Source organism: Acinonyx jubatus, chromosome C2 (genome assembly GCF_027475565.1).
Source record: "Acinonyx jubatus isolate Ajub_Pintada_27869175 chromosome C2, VMU_Ajub_asm_v1.0, whole genome shotgun sequence".
In the NCBI taxonomy this organism is placed as follows: domain Eukaryota; kingdom Metazoa; phylum Chordata; class Mammalia; order Carnivora; family Felidae; genus Acinonyx; species Acinonyx jubatus.
Window position 1 is genome coordinate 141,564,001 of NC_069384.1, and position 18,233 is coordinate 141,582,233.

Below are 18,233 nucleotides of genomic sequence, written 5' to 3' on the forward strand. Positions count from 1 at the left end.
TAGGCCTTTCCTCATTTGTTTTTAATCTTCTCTAACAGATGCTTATTCCACCCTGCCTGATGTTCAATGTCTCTGATATTTTGCCTGGTTTTCAGTTAAAAATTGTTTTTTCCAGGCATAAAGGTAAATCATATCCTTGTTACCCCATCTTGTCTTGGAGCAGATGCCCTGCTTTTGACATTTTTCAGATTTAATTGGAATTAAATCTTGGGGCGCCTGGGTGGCTCAATCTGTTAAGCGTCCGACTTTGGCTTAGAACTGATCTCACAGTTCGTGGGTTCCAGGCCCATGATGGGTTCTGTGTTGACAGATCAGAGCCTGGAGCCTGCTTCAGGTTCTGTGTCTCTCTCCCTCATTCTCTCAAAAAAAAAAAAAAAAAAAAAAAAAAAAAGAAAAAAAGAATAAACATTAAAAAGTTTTGTTTTTTTTTTTTAATTTAGAATTACATCCAGATCAGGGATCAAGAGCTAGCTGTTCCATAGCTGAATCTTTTCCAAGAGTGTTTGGTTGTTCAGTGTTGTCAAATAAGTTGTCGATCCTGAGCAATAATGCAGCTTCCATATAAGAATCCATATTTCCAGCTCTTCTTGACATACCTTTTCTAGAAATACTGCAAATCAACCGTAGGGAATTGAGAAATGTAACTCAGTAATCAAGGCATTGTGGGTAGGTTGGGGAGGGTGAGAGCTGGGCTGCACATCTTCCTCATTGACGCCATTTGCACTCTCCACTCTTCTCCATCCTTCCTCATGCCCAGGAGGTTGACCTATATGACTGCAATCAAAAGATTGCCCGGCTCTCTGGCTTCTCAGTGGGTTCAGCCTATTATGGACACTGGCAAGGGATCAGGGTGGAAGGACGCAAGACAAGAGACTGGCTTCCTCATTGCTGGCTTAATGAAGTTTGACCAAGCCCCTCTTTGTAAGGCTGCAGCTTCTGACAAATGGCCTTATCCGTACTGTTCTCTCTCTCTGGGTTCTAGTGACCCTGCCTAAGTACAAGGGGGCTAAGAAACATAGATAAACCAATGATATACTTGGTGGACATTATTGCCCTGACTCTCTAGAGACTCCTGCAGGAACCTTTCTTCCTTAGCGCCAAGCTAAATCCTTTTGGCTGGAAGGGAAAGAGTAATGGGAAGGAGTTATTTAAGGCATCCACCTCCAGATTAGGATTCAGTTGTATTCCTAGAGACCCTCTTCTGTTTACGTTCTTTCAGAAGAGTATTTCATCAGTAGGACTAGGGTCACCTTCCTTGGTATAGTCTAGTTATACAATCTGTTTTGACAGCTCTGAGCAGAGGAATCCCTAAAGGAAATTTTAGATGTCACCAAATCATTCTATTCTAATCATATTTTATATTCTGTAATCTCAGCTTAATGATATTTCGCTCCGGAGCACAAATACACACTCCCACATAAAAGCACGCACGTGCATATTTTTGTACGCTACGTCAATTCACATTTCCCTGGGCTTTTCTGCAGCAGCTATGTGGTCCCTATCTGCAGCCTTCCTTTTTAAACCATTTTTTAAATGTTTATGTATTTATGTACTTACTTATTTTCAGAGAGAAAGAGAGGGGGAAGAGGGGAGGTCCAGAGAGATAGGAGAGAGAGAATCTCAAGAGCAGAACCCCACACAGGGTTTGATCTCAAAAACCGCGAGATCATGACCTGAGCTGAAATCAAGAGTAGGACACTTAACCCACTGAGCCACCCAGGCGCTCCTCTATCTGCAGCCTTCTAAGTAGTTAGTGATGAACACAGTCTAACTAGTTGATCCATTAGACCCACAATCACCTTCTCTTTGCACAGGAAAAAACTGGAATCCTGGAAGAAGTAAAATTCCAGAGAACGTTCTTGGATTTTAGATTCATAAGATAAAGATAAAACCTGCCTGCCAAGATTAAGAACACCGGCAAATGTGTAGGATAGAGGACGTAGATTCTGTGGCTTCTCTACCACAGGGCTGAGTGTAGGTCAAAGTGCAGGAAGAAATAGACGCCATTTCATGACGGTCAGATTTTAGCAAAAAGTAAAGAAGAAAGATTAATTATTGCTCCATTTAGATTTCAAATCTTGTTCATTCCCTGAAAAACAATAATGAAAGCTACGCTTTACAATGTTATGTTTTCATTACTAAATATTTTACATTTATGTTCCATTACTATTTTACTGAAATATTTTATGTTTAAAGTATAGTGTCCAACTGACAGTATCCTGCAGAGCTCATGGACCCCTTAGGGGGCAGGGCATGCCCCAGAGCACTGTGACCCTTGTCCTACCTCTGTATGACGGGATGGACAGAGCAGTCTCCAAGGTGCCTCCTAGCTCTCCAGTGCAGTGCCTCGAGGACCGACGATTGGTTTGGGGACTTAGGAAGAAGTCCTATCTGACAGAAGGCCATATTCTCAGGGCATTAAAACTGGGCATTATGAAAAGAAATGGTGACAATCACAGACTGTTGGAGCCTGCCTGGTGGCCTGTGGAGTAGGCTCCAATACTGTGTCTGGGATGAGGAAGGGGACAGGATCATAGCAATGGCATCTCCATCTTAAAATCGATGCTTGTTCTTGTTAGAATCACCATGATATTCTCAGTTACCCCTTCCACCTCTGTTCCAGCGGTCCTGGGCTGGGAACTGTGAATCCTGGCAGTCCCACGGACTCTCCCCCACCTCCTCCCTCACTCCCCCTCCTCAAACCTTGCTTTCACTCCAAACGAAACAGTAGAAACCACTTTTCTTTACTTGTCATGGCTGGAATCATCACCTCCCTCGAACAACCATCAAGGTTTTTTGATAGTCGTTTTTATCACTTATGATCCGCATATGATGCTTCACCTTATGGATTCATGAAATATACCTGTAAGGGGATTAGGAGATTGACGGTTTGCCCTGGGAGTACAAAAGCAAATAAAAACATATTTCATCACTTTGTTATGCACTGGTTTTATGATTTCTTAGCAACTTGTGTTTAGCAAACTGTTTCAATAAAAGTATATCATCTGCTAAATTTTACCAATTTATGCACTTTGTCCATTTTCTCACTTAATTTTCTCTCTTTTGCTAATGTTTATTTTTGAGAGAGAGAGAATGCTTGGGGGAGGGGCAGAGAGAGAGGAGGACAGATGATCTGAAGCAGGCCCTGTGATAGAGGATCTGAAGTGGGCTCTGTGCTGACAGCAGAGAGCCCAATGCGGGGCTTGAACTCACGAACCGTGAGATCATGACCTGAGCTGAAGTCAAACACCGACTAAGCCACCCAGGCACCCCACTCACTCAGTCTTCTATGGCCCATGTTCTCCAGAGGGCCACAGCTGTTTTCTTGTGACGATATATAAAGGGCAGAGACCTTGGCTTTTTGGTTTACTCTGCTTGTCACATTCAAAGTGTCACTGAGAATCACTATCCTGAAGAGATCCTTGCACCCATGTTCATTGCAACATCATTCACAATAGCTAAAACATGGAAATAGCCTAAGTGTACGTTGATGGATGAGTGGAGATATGTATGTATATATATGGTATAATCTATGTATCTATATATCTATATATATGGTATAATCTATCTATCTATCTATCTGTCTATCTATCTAGTGTAATATTAAAAAATAAAATAAAATAAAATCCTGCCTTCTGTGACAACATGGATCGACCTTGAGAGTGTTATGCTAAAGGAAATAAGTCAGATAGAAAAAGACAAAGACCATATTATCTCACTTGTACGTGGAATCTAGAAAAGCCGAACTCATAGAAATAGACAACAAAATGGTGTTTGCCAGGAGCTGGGTGCAGGGACATAAGAAAAATGGGGAGATGTTGGTCAAAGGGTAGATTATAAAGCTCCAGTTATAAGATGAATAAGTTCTGAAGATGTAATGCATGGCATAATGACTATAGTTAACAATATGGTATCACATACCTGAAAGTTGCTAAGAGAGTAGATCTCGAATATTCTGCCCGTACACAAAGAAGTGGTTACTAACTCATGTGATTGAAGTGTTAACTAACCTCACTATGGTCATCATTTCACAATATATACACGTATTAAATCATCAGGTTGTACCCCTTAAACTTACACGATGTTACATGTCGATTATATACTAATAAAAATGGGAAAAAATACATGGTAAAAAAAAGTGTCATTGACTTACACTTTCTATGTATGTGTCATTGGTGATAATAGATATGCTGAAATTTATTTCCTTTGTCAAATCCTTAATGAATTAACGGATCTAGTGGACAGTACTCAGTGGACAATGGCATGCCCCAAGGAAAGACAATCCGGACAACACAAGCCTCCTCGTGGAATGCTATCACCGATGAAACACGGTTATCAAAAAACAGAACTTGAACCAGATCAAGTCTTTCTATTTAATTACCACTTTATTGCAAATGCAAGGGTCAGAGGATCATGCTATCACCGTGAGAATGCAGCCAGCAAAATCCAGAACCTGGACAATTAGACGGAAGGAATGCTCAGACTTTTTCAGTACATTGTAAGGAAAACTAAAAGAAGAGAGCAAGGGGAAGACTTCTTGATTAAGAGAATCAAGTGACACATCAACCAGATGTGTGGGACTTGTTTGGATCCTGACTCAAACCAACCAACTGTAAAAAAAAACAAACAACAAACCAAAAGAACAACAAAAACTATGAGACAATAAAGGACACAAGCTTGGCTGTCTCATGATATTAAGAAATTATTGTTAATTCTGTAGGCGTGATAAATTATATATATAAACATTTATTTTTTTTAAGAATCCTCATGTTTTAGGGCCATGTATGGAAATCATTTTGGTTTAGGTGTCAGAATTCCTAGGATGTGTGAATGAGGTGAGGATTATAGAATGAAACAAGAACAGCCATGAGTTGATGATTGTTTGTAGCTGGAAGACAGATAAATGAGGGTCCATTGTTCTCTACTTTGGTGTAGGTTTGAAATTTTCTGTAGTTTTTTTTTGAACTAATAAAGAATCTTTCATTTGCCAATGCATTTGGGCTCACCAACACACATCATGTATAAAGTCAGTAATTAATAATGCCTACGAATACTGGGAGTCCCTCGACAGTTTACAAAGCAGCTAATTTATAGTCTCATGTCTCCCTCCTGGGTACTACTAGGCGAGATCTGTGTTGTTTCAGTCCCCACTTGGCAGAAAAGAATGAAGCTCAAGGAAGCCCAGGGTAACTGCCGCCAGGAAGCCGCGCGGACCAGAGCTAGAACGCCGCGTCTTAGAAATTCCACGTTCTGGGCTCCTCCCCCCACACCAGGAAGCTTTAAAAAGGTAGAGTGGGAGTGGGATAACGGAAAGAATTGTTTACCGAACGCTTCAGGACCCGACACAACCGCGGCTTCTGGAGTGGAAGGGAGCCCTGCGCGCCCGGGCAGATACTCTCCGCGGCCACCAGATGGCGAAGGCTGCTCGCCGCCCGGGGGAGGAAGGCTCCCGCGTCTTGGCGCGGAATCTGCGGCGAGACTCCAAGGCCAAGGGCAAGGCGCTCCGCCCGTGCGCGGAAAGATGCGGCGAGCCTAAAGTGACAGAAGTTGCTATGGGAGTCCACAAGCTTATGGGAGCAAGTTTAGGGCTTTTTAAGGAGGCCGGGGCGTGAGGGGATTAAAGTGGGGGGGGGGGGTGCACGCCGTGTTGCCTAAAATAAACAGTGACTCGCGCTCCGGGGTTGGTCCACGGATCCCTCAGAAGCCCTTTGGGGACCATCGCCCAGGGCCTGCTCTGTATGTGGCGCAGCTAATCCTACCCCCGGGGAACTTGATGCGCTTCTTTGGCCAAGCTCAAAGGATTCCGAGGGCCAAGGAGAAAGGGGGGAAGGAGTAAATGAATCTCCAGGAGAGGAGGTTTATTTTTCTTTTAAGCCGTAATAAAGGGAAATTCGGTGGCCATCAAGGTGAGAGTCCCCCATCATGTTAAAAAAAAATGCCCGTAAGTTTCAGGAGCTTTCAGGTTCCAGCGGGGGGGGGGACCCCAACAGTGTGGGCTGGGCCCAGGCCTCTTCCAGTCGCCCGCTGGAGTGCGACCCCGACGAGAGTGGGAGCAGGTGGACAGATTCGGCGCGTCTGAGTCCACGCGGGCCGGAGCTCACCTGCTCGAAAGCTAAACTTGAGGGGTGGGGAACAGAAGGATGGGGATTTTATGGTAGGTATGGAAGGGGACTCAGTCGGGCTCACCAACCGTTTTGCAAATTGTCTTTTGAAAGCGCCTCCCGATGATGCCGGCATCTCCGCGAGTGAAAGCCAAACTTTTGGAGTCGGCGTGCAGTGGAGTGCGGGACCTTGCGGCGCGAACACGAGAAAAGGGATGCGGCCGGCGTCCAGGCCAACGGAAAATGAGTGGCTTTAATTCCTGCCCCTACTGGAGTCTCAATTTCGATTAAACTCATGGAGCATGCGAGAACGTTCTTACTCCGGTACGTTTTTTGTGACACCTGCATTTTTTTTTTTAACTGCATCATCACACCCCCCCCCCCCGCCCCCACCCCCAGTCGTTTGGTTCAGAAAGAAGGCAGGCACTGTGGAGGAAAGGGAAAGCCGTGAGTCTGCCTTTACACCCAGGTTTAAAGCTAATCGAGGGTGTCTGAAAAAGCAGGAGCCTAGGATCCAAAGCTGATCTGGAGCTTGAAAGTCTCCATTCCGGGGTCGGGAGATGCTTTGCTGCAGACTCGGAAAGGGCTCCGAACCTCGGCCCTGGTTCGGAGTTTGGCGCGCGGGTCCGCGGCCTCCCCCACCCCTCCCCCCCGCGCACCCCTTTTCGTACTTACTCTTCCTGCCTTTCCCAGCGGGCCGCCCCCCACCCCACCCCCAGGAAAGCTACCCGAGGGGCCAGCGGAGTTCGCAGCTTCGGCACCGAGAAGGAATCTTGGGACCACGGGGAGAGAACGCGTGCCGGGGCTGAGTGGCGAGCGGAGGAAGGCCCAGCCCCGAGTTCTTCCCCAATCAGCAACCCTTCCAGGGTCTAGGAGAGGGCTGTTTGTTTGTTTGCCTTTTTTTTTTTTTTTTTTTATGTGAGTAGGTAAAGGACAGCGTGGGAAATGGCAAACAACAGCATTTCCACCTCGGAGCAGGGTCCTTTAGGCCCTTCGTCTTCCTCTGGGCGTTCGTTGGGGTTTCTTCGCTTCACTGTGCGCTTTTGTCTGGGGGCAGGAACCGAGGTGAAGCGCACCCCGGCGGAGCAGCAGCCCCGCAGGCCAAGGGTCTCCACCCTGCGCCGGGAAGGCCGCCCGCCCGGGTGCAAACGCGGGGACCCTGGCGGCGAATGTCAACAAACGGGGCGCCGAGCCCTTGATCTTTATTTAAATAGAGGCTTGTTTATCGGTGTCATCCCGGGAGGATTAATTAGATACATCTCTTCACAATTTGAAGTCTGACACTCCATCTTAGGAATGCCTTATCACAAGGTGTTAATTGGGGCCACTCAGCCACTTACGTTTCTATTAAACACTGTGAGGGACTTTTCACAAGTACCAGGTTCTTTTCGCCGTGCGGTGCAAAAATATACAGGACTCGAAATAGACCCGGGCCAGAGTCTGCTGCAGCCCGGCGGTGATTAGCATCTTCCGGCTTTCTAGAGGGCAGAGCGCTGTCCCTCGCAATCCCGTCGCATCTCCCAATACGTTACGGTTCCTCGGGGTGGGGCGGGGGGCGCTGACCAAGTGAGGGGGGGCTGCGAGTCCTCCCGCCAGAGTCTGACGCCGTCATCCACCGTAAGTGTGCATAAAACAGATTTCAAGCTTTCGTTTCTAGCGTCGTCAAATTCCGGGGGGCTTGGGCAAAGCGTTTGGAACAAGCACCATCGTAGACACGTGGGGCTAGAGGCCGGGTCCCCAAGGCCACGGTTGGCGCGGGAAGAAGTCGGGCCCACGAAGGGTGCAGGGAATGGGAAAGTGGGGGGAGGCTCCTGGCGGCCTGAATTGGGCGCGGAAGAGGAGGAGGTCCCGGCTGATGGCTCGCCTCCCAGCGGCTAATCCTCTTAGCGGCTGCATTTCCGCGCCACGCAGTTTAGCAGAAAGACCCTCCTGGCCAGACCTTTACCCCGGGAGGGTCAGGAAGGGGCTGGAAAGGTTTGCAAGCTGGGCCAGAAGCCGTCTGCTGATAAGCCTGGCGGGACGTCTGGCGGGGGGACAAAGGGCCCTCCGCCCCACTCCTGGGTTTAACGTTTCGGCGGGCCCGAGGCTCAGCCAGGGGACGGGGTGGCCTTCGCCCTCCTGGGGAATGGGAGGCAAAGAAACGGAGCTAAACTCTGGGCGAACCGCTCCCAGGCTGCTGTTCGTCGAGCGGCACTGCACGGGACGACTGGAATCCTCCTTTGTAAGCGTCGCGCGCGCCCCTAGCCCGCGCCGCAGCCCCAGCGTCCCCGGAGTCGCCGGCCAAGTTTGGCTGCCCGCAAAGCGCCCCAGCCAGCAGCGACCCAGGCGAGCCGCCCGCGGCCGGGGGTGCGCCTCGGGGCTCCGCGTAGAAAAAAAAGCCGCAGGTCGGAGCAGAAACTGAGCCGTGGGCGGCCCCGCTTCGCGCCGTGCTTCGGGGACCAGTAACTCGTGGGCGCTCCAGGGGCCGCGGGGGTTCCCGGGGAGCCCACATGGGTCCAGGGATGGGTGGCCCCAAGAAAGCCTAGGAAAAGGCGCAGAGAACGAAGTGGTCCCTGGCCCAGGCAGGTCCGGGAACCCACGGGCTGGGGGGCTGAGGTTTTTCCAGGCTGGGGCCCAGCATAAGCAATCAATCCAGCCTCTCTACATCCTCCCCTCCTCCCCACCCCCACGGGCCCAATACCCATTGTCCAGACTTCCCAGTGGGGCGAGGAAATAACCCCATTCATCTTCAAGAAAAAAAAAAAAAAGAAGATAAACAAAAGCAATCCCACCCCCTTATGACTACTGTGTCCACTTACAGATTCTAGAACATGGGGGTGGGGCTGGGGGAGGTAGGGAGGGGAACAGTGTTCATGCTGGAGAAGAGTGGAGGAGGAAGCAAAATAAGGTCTTTAGAACAAAAAGTAGAACTGTACAGAAGACGGAGCTATGCCGGTTCCCTTAATGAACCACATTTATTAAAAATGACTAAGACTGTACATAAAAATCCAAGATCTCTAAAAAGCCTATAGGAGCTGTGGCATCAGGTTTTAGTTTCTTCACATTACCGAGTTGGGTAGGGGGATGGCAAGAGGGTGAAATAGTTTTCCTTAAACACGTTTCAAGTTAGTACAGAGTAGCTGAATACATTCTTAACTATCTAAGAAGTAAACAGAATATTCCCAAACATCAGGGATGATGAGAGAACCAATCCCCCTGCCCCTGCAACTGTTGTCAGGTGATCTGGAAATTCTTTACAAAGCCAAAGCACCAATGTTACATAATCTCAGACACGTATGTAGACTATTTGTACAATATATCCCACATTATTCTACGGTGTATCTAAGCACACACAAAATTGTACACTTTAAAATTCTCTCTTTTTTTTCTTTTTTGGCGACTCCCTCTTGCCTGCCCTCTCCTGAGTCCTACTGGCCACCCCGGCACGCAGCAGAGGCCTGGCAAGTGAGGCGATCCTGAACTAGGGCAAACATGGCTTGTTTCCAAAGCCTAGGAGGAATCCAAGTCAGGTAAAACCAGCACCTTCAGGAAAGTTTTTCTCACCTCCTAGGCCTAGCATCTTTTGTCCCCAGCAGAAAGTAACAGTAAAAAGTCCCTTGTTGAAGCTTAAGGCCCAGCCCTTTTCTTCCAGAAGCAAAACATCTTACCACTCTGGGATTCTCTTTGCTTACAGATTCACAAATAGAAATGAGAACCGAGGCTTTCAACTCATCGGATAGCGCTCAGCACTCAATCTTCACAGCCCGATTCTCTGAATGTTTAGTGCCTCCAATAAATAGATCCAGAACCTCAAATAACCTTGGAATTTTAAAACACTTTGAAGTCCTTCCTTAATTTTATTTAAAAAAGAAACAAAAAATTGCCAGGCTTGTTTCAGTTACCTGCAGCAATCAAAAAGCTTTGGCACCTTCTTTTAGAGGATTGCACAAAACAGGATGCATCGTGGTGGAATGCAAACGTCTTTTTGGCAAACCTAGGCAAAGAAGACAACAAAAAACACCACCAAGTCCATCTGCAAAAAGGTAGCTCATTTTTACGAAGTTGAAGTAACTCTTTAGGGAGTGGTGTAAAAAGCGTAATACCCCCCCATGCCTTTTGAGGTGTCTTTGCTGTACTCTTCGGCGTTAATGTCCTCACACTTTATGGAGGGAGAATTTTCGTTGCTAGAGGTGCTAGGAGACAGCCGCCTTCGCTTACAAGCACTGGTGTATACCCCAGAATCATTGGAATCGAGAGACTTGATGGAAGGGGGTGTCTGTATCCAGGAAGAGCTAATTTCTTCTTTGACTTTCTCCTTGGAGAGCTGATCTTCGGAGAACACAGGGGGGCTGGTTCTGGAGGTCCATGGGAGTCCAGCGGCCATCTTCCTCTGGTAAGAACCTCGACCTCCCCACCCTGCCATGGCAGGGAAGGTTGGGTCAGGGTAATACCCCAGGGCGTGGGACGTCTGGAGGGGCAAGGATTTAATACCATATGGGAGCAAGGTGCTGGAAGTATATTCAGACTCATAGGAACCGATGTCTAGTTTGTTGGTCCCAGGTTGCTGGACAGGCGTGACAAGCCACCGCTGGGGAGGGTTGGCCACCTCTTCGCTCTGTTGGGGTGAAAGGAGGCCGTTGGTCTGTGGCACGGTTCTCTCGCCATTATAATATCGGGCTTGAGGTAAAGTGTTGACAAAGGGCTCCGGGAAGAAGGACTGAACGCCGTACCGACCTCCAGGGACAATCTGATGGGATCTAGGAGAATCCGTGGGAGATGGAGTTAACCTGTCATTTTCGGAAGCGGTGTACATGCTACAATATAAAGAGAAACACTTAAAAAAAAAAACCCTAATGTTGCCCCAAATAACCACCTCCCAGAAACCAAAAAGGCTCACTTAGTGGGTTGCACTGGGAGCACTGGTCTGCTGGAGTGGAGGGACGGAGGTAGGAGGCACATTGGCCCGTTTCCGCTGGACTCTTGGCTCATGGGGGAAAAGTTTCCTGCCAAGCATTTAAGGACTGAAACTATAGAGAATCCACCTTTCTAAGTGCTGGGAGTTAAAGAAGGTGCAACTCTCCTTCGTCAATGTCAGGGGAGGGGCGCTGGCTGTGGTGTTAGAAATTCCAAATTTAAAAAGTATTGTGGGGTCTTGCTGTTTAAGGTGAAAATTACATCCTCTTAGTTTTCAGTTTTTCTTATGTAAAATGATCATAATAATAATAATAATAAAAGAAGGGGAGTAATAACACCTGTTCCTTAGAGGATAAAAAAAAAAAGTTGGCTCACATGAAAAGGAAGGTATATAAATGCAGATTATGAAAATTTCAAATCTCCACTCAAGTGTTAAAAAAAAAAAAAAAGCTCCTCATTTTTCAGCCCTTAACCTTCCTTTAGAAATTAACAAAACCCTTCTGTGAAAATTCTAAAGCAAGATTAGCTGAGGGAAAACTATGCAAAAAATAAAAATAGATAAAAATCCCAAAGATGAAAATTCTTCCTAGAATGTTCTCTGAAAGTGTCTGGTTACATATATCCTGTTCAAAGGTGACCATACAAATATGAACAAAAGTTGCACTTACGAATCATAGTTGTCCCTGAAGCCTTTTGCAAAGGGGTTATGGTCAATCTTTAGTTGAGTTATCTAGATAGGGGAGAAAAATAGTCGTTGAGTGCGTTATCACACCGGACCTGGCTGTAGAGGTTCTTGGGACAGTGGGGACACTCACGTCAGTGTTCTGGTAGGCAGTCACTGCAATGAACTGTGTTTCCGAGAAGGTAAAGGTCTGAGTCTTTGAGGGCTCATTCAAGTCCTCCACACCATCCTCTGTAACTTCAACAATGTGCAGCCGGGGTTGGTACTTGTGTAAAGACTGTAAGACTATCATCTGGAAATGGTATAGAAAAAGTGTCGCCAAATCCCAGAAGTCTCTTAGAGGCTCAGCAAAAGTAAATCTTGACAAACTACATAGTTTTGCGATGGGACTCCCGCTTGCTCCCCACGACCGCGACATTTTTCTATTGTCATTTTTCAGATCTTATCCTTGCTGCTTTTGAAACCTAAAAACACAGCCCGGCATGCATATTTGATAAACACTCTTTCCTCTTAGTTTATGAAGTCCCCCAAAGCTTTTAGTATTTCTTTTCCTAATGGTCAATTCACTGTTACTGACATCTAGTGAAAATGAGAAAGGTCAAAAGAAAAAAAAAGGTTAGAAATAGGCGAGCAAACAGGGAACAAGTGCACATATTACAAATACAGTGAAGGGTACGGAAACTCGTTAGGAAAGGGATCTATCGCCAGAAGACAGCCCATCCTCTGTCACTCTACCTGGGTGTTGTTGTTGTTTGCGCCTTTGTTATTGGTGAGTTTTAATTTCCCAAAAGAAATCTCCTGTCTCATCCAGTGGGAACCAGTATTAGGAGACTCTGGGTGAACATACATTTTGTTGCCTAAGAAAAAATGAAACAAAACACAAAACCCAAGCATACAGGGCTGATTACAAATAGACACAAGGGGAGGGATGTCTGTTACCTCTGGGCAACATTTAAGAGCTACTCTTCCAGCCTAGTTTTCCCTGTGCTAGCTCTCCAACTAGACTCCACCCACAGCCCACCCAGGGCGCCTGTGCCTCCAGACTTCCCTGGACAAGGCAGTCATCTAATGCTAGCTCAAAACATAAAAATAGAACCACCAGGAGGTGTCTCTTGAAGGTCATTTTGGGGCCTTCTAAAGATGGAAGGGCAACGTCTGATGGAAAGTGGCTGGGTTTTCATGGGTGGACTCGACCTTGGCAGGGCTTTCTCAAGGTTTCAAAGACTGGAGCCCTTGCCCCCACCCCACCCCCACCCCGGGACAGAGGGTGGGGGGTAGGGGAGATTTAGTAGGAATTGGTAGGGGAGGGGTGGAAGGAGTAGGGTACGGTAAAAGTACCAAAGTTTATATTGACAGGCAAGAAATCGTGGCTTGGCAATTCTCTCCCTCTCTCCAGATTCAAACAATATAAAGAAACTCATACTAACACCTCTGCAGATCAGGGGGAAGTATTCGATTTAAATGGGAGTTATCTGAGTCCAGGGTCCCCCGCTGGCCCGCTCCTCCCTGCCCGGGCCTCCTTTCTCCTCACCCTGCATGTTATTGTCCGCTTTGCCACAGGTCACCCACTTGCCCCCCTGGAATCGCCAGTGATTGGGGTCCGCCAGCACCACCTCTACGAACACGTTGTAGTGGGCAGTGGGATTGAGTCCGTTTATGTTGAAGCTCAAGAAAGGAAACATGCGCCTGTGCAGGGGAATAGAACCAGGGAAAACAATTTACATTCGGACGCCCGGGAGCAGGCCCATTCTAGGCCGGGTTTGCGGCCACCTGGGGGTTAGGTCGGAGCAGGACATTTAGAAGTCTACAGAAAGAACAGAAAACCGCCACATAACGTGGCCCTTATTCTGCAAAATATTTCTGACTTGGCAACTCTTGGAACATCTCTTTTCGGAGACAATCGACCCCAAAGTCAGTATTTCCCCAGTTCCCTCTCTCGCCACTCAAGTCCTTAATTTTTCTTCCAGGATGTGAAAAACTCTTTCATTTTTCTACGTACAAGTACCAGAGAACGACAGTCAGTTGTTCGTCTTAAAATTTTTGCAATTTTACTCGTCAGGCTCCAAGTTCCGCTTGAGCGCCCCTCTCTCTCCCAGCACCCACGCCTCGCTTTCCCCGTTAGTACCCACTATTAGCAGTTGGAAGTGTATCAGAACTTTCTCGCGCCCGGAACCCCACCAGGTCTGGCTCCAGGGCCTGCCTAACCAACCACCCCGACCAACCCACCCTCCAACGCCCATCTCCTTCAGGCGCCCCACGGCGACTGTGGCGCCTAAACTGCGGGAGCCCATCTACTGCGCTCAGGAAGCCAACCCCTGCTCCTTTTCCCCATCCGCGGCTCTCCGCCGGTATGCAGGGAACAGCTAGTAAATCCAGCTTTGTGGACAAGCCCCAATTTCCATTTCCGCCTCCTTCTCGCCAGTCCAGGTGAGAGTGACCGGAGGGGAGGGGAAGGGAGGGGTGTGGGGGTGGGGGGAAGGTGGGGGTGGGGGGGGGGAACAGCTGTAACGTTAGCACCCACCGCACACAAGGCGGTGCGCAGACCCGCAGGGACCCCGGCTTGGAGATGCGCGCGGAAAAACACTCTTCCAAGCCAAGCGCGGAACGAACGGGCACGGCTCCCTCACCCCCCAGCCTTCCCCAGGACCACACAGTCACTCACTTGTCATTCACCTCGGGGCCCCTCGGCGCTGCGCTCACCTGCCCTGTTTCGTAATGATCATCTCGGTTTGGTGGCGGTGGAACTTGAGCCACAGAGGCCGGTTGCACAGGTAGACGTGGGCACGGAAGCCGGAACCAGGAACCCCCAACCCCCCCAGTCCTCCGCAGGAACCCGCAGCTGCAGCCCCAGGGTACGGCCCATAGAGCGGAGCCCCCTGGCTGTACTGATAGGCGCCCGGGCCGCCTGCCCCGCCGCCGCCGCCGCCACCGCCGCCGCCGCCGCCCGCGCCACTACTCGCGCTGGCTCCCGGGCCGAACTGCGCCCTCCCAGGTGGGCACACAGCCGCGGGGAAGCCGCCGGGGGGCAGCATGGAGCCGTAGGGGTAGCGCGCCCCGTTGGGAGCAGGGTACACAGATCCGTGGGGCGCCCCGGCCGCCGCCTGGTAGGGGAAGAGCGAGCAGGGCGCGGCCAGTTCGGAGCCCTGAGGCCCGGGGGACTGGAGGTAGTAGCGCTCCGAGCTCAGGCTGTCCATGGAGTAGCGCGCGGTGGCGGCGGCGGCGGCGGCCGCAGCGGCGGCGGCGGCGGCGGCGGCGGCGGCAGAGGGCAGCTCTTCCTCCCCGCAGGGGGAGCCCTTGCGGCCGTCCGGGGGCCCGGGCTTGGCCACTGCCGCGGCGCTGGCGAAGGCGTCCCCGGCGTCGGCGTCACTGAGCATGGCCGCGGGGGCCCCCGCGCTGGCTGCTGTGGGTTCCCCGCTCCCAGTCTCGCACGAGAGGCTGCCAGGGAACTTCTTGGGCGCTTTGTCTAAGTCCAGCCTCTGAGGCGAGGGGGCCGCGCCAGGGAGGTGGCCTGCGCTCCCGCTGCCTCCGCCTCTCGCGCTCTCTAGCGGGTAGAAGTGAGCGCCGGGCAGGTTCACCGTGCTCACCAAGAGCTGCTCCCCTAACTGCATGCTTTGCAAAGCGCAGACGGCAGCTGGCTGCTTCCTCTCCTCCCGCGGCCTTAATATAAAGGCAGGATGGGGGAGCCAGCGCCCTCTTCCGAGGGGAAGGTAACTTCCCCTTCCTCCGGTGCTGGGGCTACCCACCTGGCTGCACGCGGGCGGCTAAGGCGCGCACTCGCGCGCCCCGACCCCAGCGTGCTTGCCGCAAGGAAAACTCGCTGAGTTTGAAGGCAGGAGGTGGCAATTGACCGAAAAGCACTCTCCTTTTCCTTCTCTGTCCTCCTTGCCTCTCGGGATCCCCGTCCGCCTCCTCACTCACACCCAGGAAGAAGAGGACTAATATCTCTGCCCCATCCACCCACCAGCGCTGTCCTTTCTGCCCTTCTCGACTGCCCAACTGTCCGTCAAGTTGACCACTTGGAAACTTGCAGGCTGTCATTGGCTGCTTTATATACGTGAGGCCAGGGAGGGGCTTCGCTGCCCCACAGCCCAGGACCCTCCTATTGGCTGATGGAGGTGACACTAATTCAATTAGGCATTTACTAATTGGATCAAGTCGCCTGCGACTTTCTTTTCCTTTAGTCTTTTTTTTTTTTTCCTTCCCAGAGACTCTGTCCTACTGTGAGAATCAGTCGTTGTGTCCATATTTTGCTAGAGTTTGGGGGAACAGGATTTGGGGGTCTCCGTAGCGGCGTCCACTCTAAGCATCGAAGTCATCTCAGCAGCCTGAGCGGAGGATGCGGGGGCGGGAGCAGGTTTTAGAGGCTGGCACCAGAAAGGCAACGCAAGCTGATGGCTTGCAGGGAGGCGCCGGTCCCTGAGCGGGGGGATCTGGGACGAGTCGGAGAGAGGCCGAAGCGAGGTCTCTTTCCCGGTCAGGGGCTGTGGCTTCAGACACACTTTCCTCCAGATAGGGGAGGGTTCCCCGGCCTTCAACACACGGGAACCACTTTTTGTTCGGTCCCACCCTTTTATTCATTGGGAAGGGTTTGTGAAGAGGAACCTTGCGCTCCGCTTTTGGGATTCCAGGGACGGCGAGAGAGAGCACATGGCCATCCTCTAGGACCAGCTTATGAACCAGAAGCCCTGGTGGGGTGGGGTCCTGGGGACACCCTCAAACGCGCGTCAAGCACTTTTAGTCCCCACAATTTAAAATCCACGCAGCTCAGTTGCCCTGAATCCTGGATTCCCTCCACCATCTTCAGTTGGGCCTGGCACCGAGAAACAAAGGTTCCCCAGCAGCAGTGCGGTTGAGATTCCCTGCGCCTCTGCTCCGCGGCGCAACACAGAAGGTAGAATAATTAGTGAAATAATCAGTTTGATATTGAATTAAGCCCTTTTGCCCCAGCTGCCTGTTTCTCCCTTGCGTTTCCGCAGACAGTCAAGAGTGGTGCCGTCTTATTTTATTGTTTTATTACCGAAAAGGGGGGAGGCACGTTTCATTGCGGAAAAGGAGAAGCATGAATATTCGCTGTTAATAAGCAATTACAGACGCGGCTTGTAATCGCTCCGGGAGCGCATTTTCCGGCTGAGATGTTGGGACACTGCTTCCCCAACCGAACGCGATCACACGGGAAACTCTGAGCCCACAACAGATGAGGCGGCTGCAGGATTTGTGCGGCGCGCACACGCCCGTGCAGAACGGCTCGGAGCTTTCCGGCCTAGGTTCAAACCACAGCAGCCCCAACTTCGGCACGTCTGGGTTAGAGAGCGAGATGGTCCGTGATACACTCGGACGCTCCAGGGAATTTACCAGTTTTCCTTGGTGGTGAAAACCGGGGGCGTGAGAAGGTTCTCAGGGTCAGGACACAGCCAGTGGGAATGGAGCACGTGAAGCGAGTGGGCCAGCGAGGTGGCCCCGCAGGTCCTGGGCAGAGCGGCCCGGAACAGATCCCTGGAAAGCTGGCCCAGGGCGCGCTCAGGCCAGCGCGCCTGGCATTTCGTCCCGCTAGTTTTGAATTCGGGTTTGGCGTGGCTCTCGGTTCTGACCACACCGCCGTCCACTCCCACCTCCCGGCTTTTGTTTTATTTTGAGCCAGGGAAGTCTTGAAGAATTGAATTTTTCGAGCACTTTATGCTTTTTGAAGACTTGATGATTTTCAAAGTGGAGACTCCGTGAGGGGGACGCGAGAACAGGAAAGGAAGGGGCTGCGCGGTTTGGGCGGCTTGGCGACATAGCGGAGGGTTGGGGAACCTGGTTACGGCCCCAGGGAGTCTCCGCGTCAGCCTTGGCCTTCACCTGAGCTGCAGGATGTTTGAAGGAAAAGCAGGGGTGAGATCGAATCGCACGTTATTTGGAGATAGGGTGGCTAGGGGTAGATAGCAGTTTTGCGCTTTATGACAGAGAGAAAGCGGGCCTCTGTGTCCCTTCAAGTTGCTTTCGAGGCGGCCAGGGAAGCGCTGCGCGTGGCAAAGTGCCATCGCAGGCAACAGGCATCGTTCCGACCCACTCTGGCGCAAATAACGCGGGCCAGCTGTCCCCCGCGCCACATCAGAAAGGGTTGATTTTATTCCAGCCCCAAAGCAAGCTCTTGAAAGCGTGTGGGTTCATTCTGAGTGCTACCTACCTATTAAATATATACACGGTATGTGTGATCAAGATTAGTGTTGACTCCTGCCTGGGTCAGGAAGTTGCCGTTTATATCTCCCCACCTCCCCAGTACATCTATTATTTTACTCAAATTTTAACACACTTTACAGATGGAGAGAGAAAGAGGAATGCAAAGAGAATCAAAATTCAGGCTCCACAAAACTGCTCTGGGACCTGGAATTTGGGGACCATGGAAAACAGATACATCATTTATATTATATTCGTAAACATATATTTCAAATTCCTTTTTAAACATAATGGAAAATGCTGTTTCAACTAAAGGTGATTTTTTTTTTCTGACAACTCAGAGATCAAGAAATCTCATTGGATGGTTTTCCTGTATTGATTAACTAATGGCATTATTATTA

General features: G+C 50.2%; 1 protein-coding gene across 2 annotated transcripts; it reads right to left on the reverse strand.

The window, feature by feature from the left end:
- Positions 1 to 9,025: 9,025 nt before the first annotated feature.
- EOMES (eomesodermin) lies at positions 9,026 to 15,678 on the reverse strand. 2 transcript variants are annotated; one of them, XM_027040878.2, is made up of 6 exons: positions 14,377 to 15,678; positions 13,208 to 13,362; positions 12,412 to 12,533; positions 11,810 to 11,968; positions 11,663 to 11,724; positions 9,026 to 10,837 (listed from the first exon to the last, which is right to left on the reverse strand). In XM_027040878.2, exons 1-6 carry the CDS (start codon positions 15,282 to 15,284, stop codon positions 10,156 to 10,158), a joined length of 2,088 nt encoding a protein of 695 aa, XP_026896679.2. In that variant the 5' UTR covers positions 15,285 to 15,678; the 3' UTR covers positions 9,026 to 10,155. The 2 variants fall into 2 exon arrangements, with proteins under 2 accessions (XP_026896679.2, XP_026896678.2); XM_027040877.2 differs by having other exon boundaries at positions 9,028 to 10,894.
- Between the last annotated feature and the right edge of the window lie 2,555 nt (positions 15,679 to 18,233).

Coding starts and splice junctions, on each gene's coding strand:
- EOMES (XM_027040877.2), bottom strand. CDS start 15,284: ATGCAGTTAGGGGAGCAGCTCTTGGTGAGCACGGTGAACCTGCCCGGC. Junction 13,363..14,376: donor ATCATTACGAAACAGGGCAG/GTGAGCGCAGCG, acceptor TCCCCTGCACAG/GCGCATGTTTCCTTTCTTGA. Junction 11,969..12,411: donor CAAACAACAACAACACCCAG/GTAGAGTGACAG, acceptor TACCATTTCCAG/ATGATAGTCTTACAGTCTTT.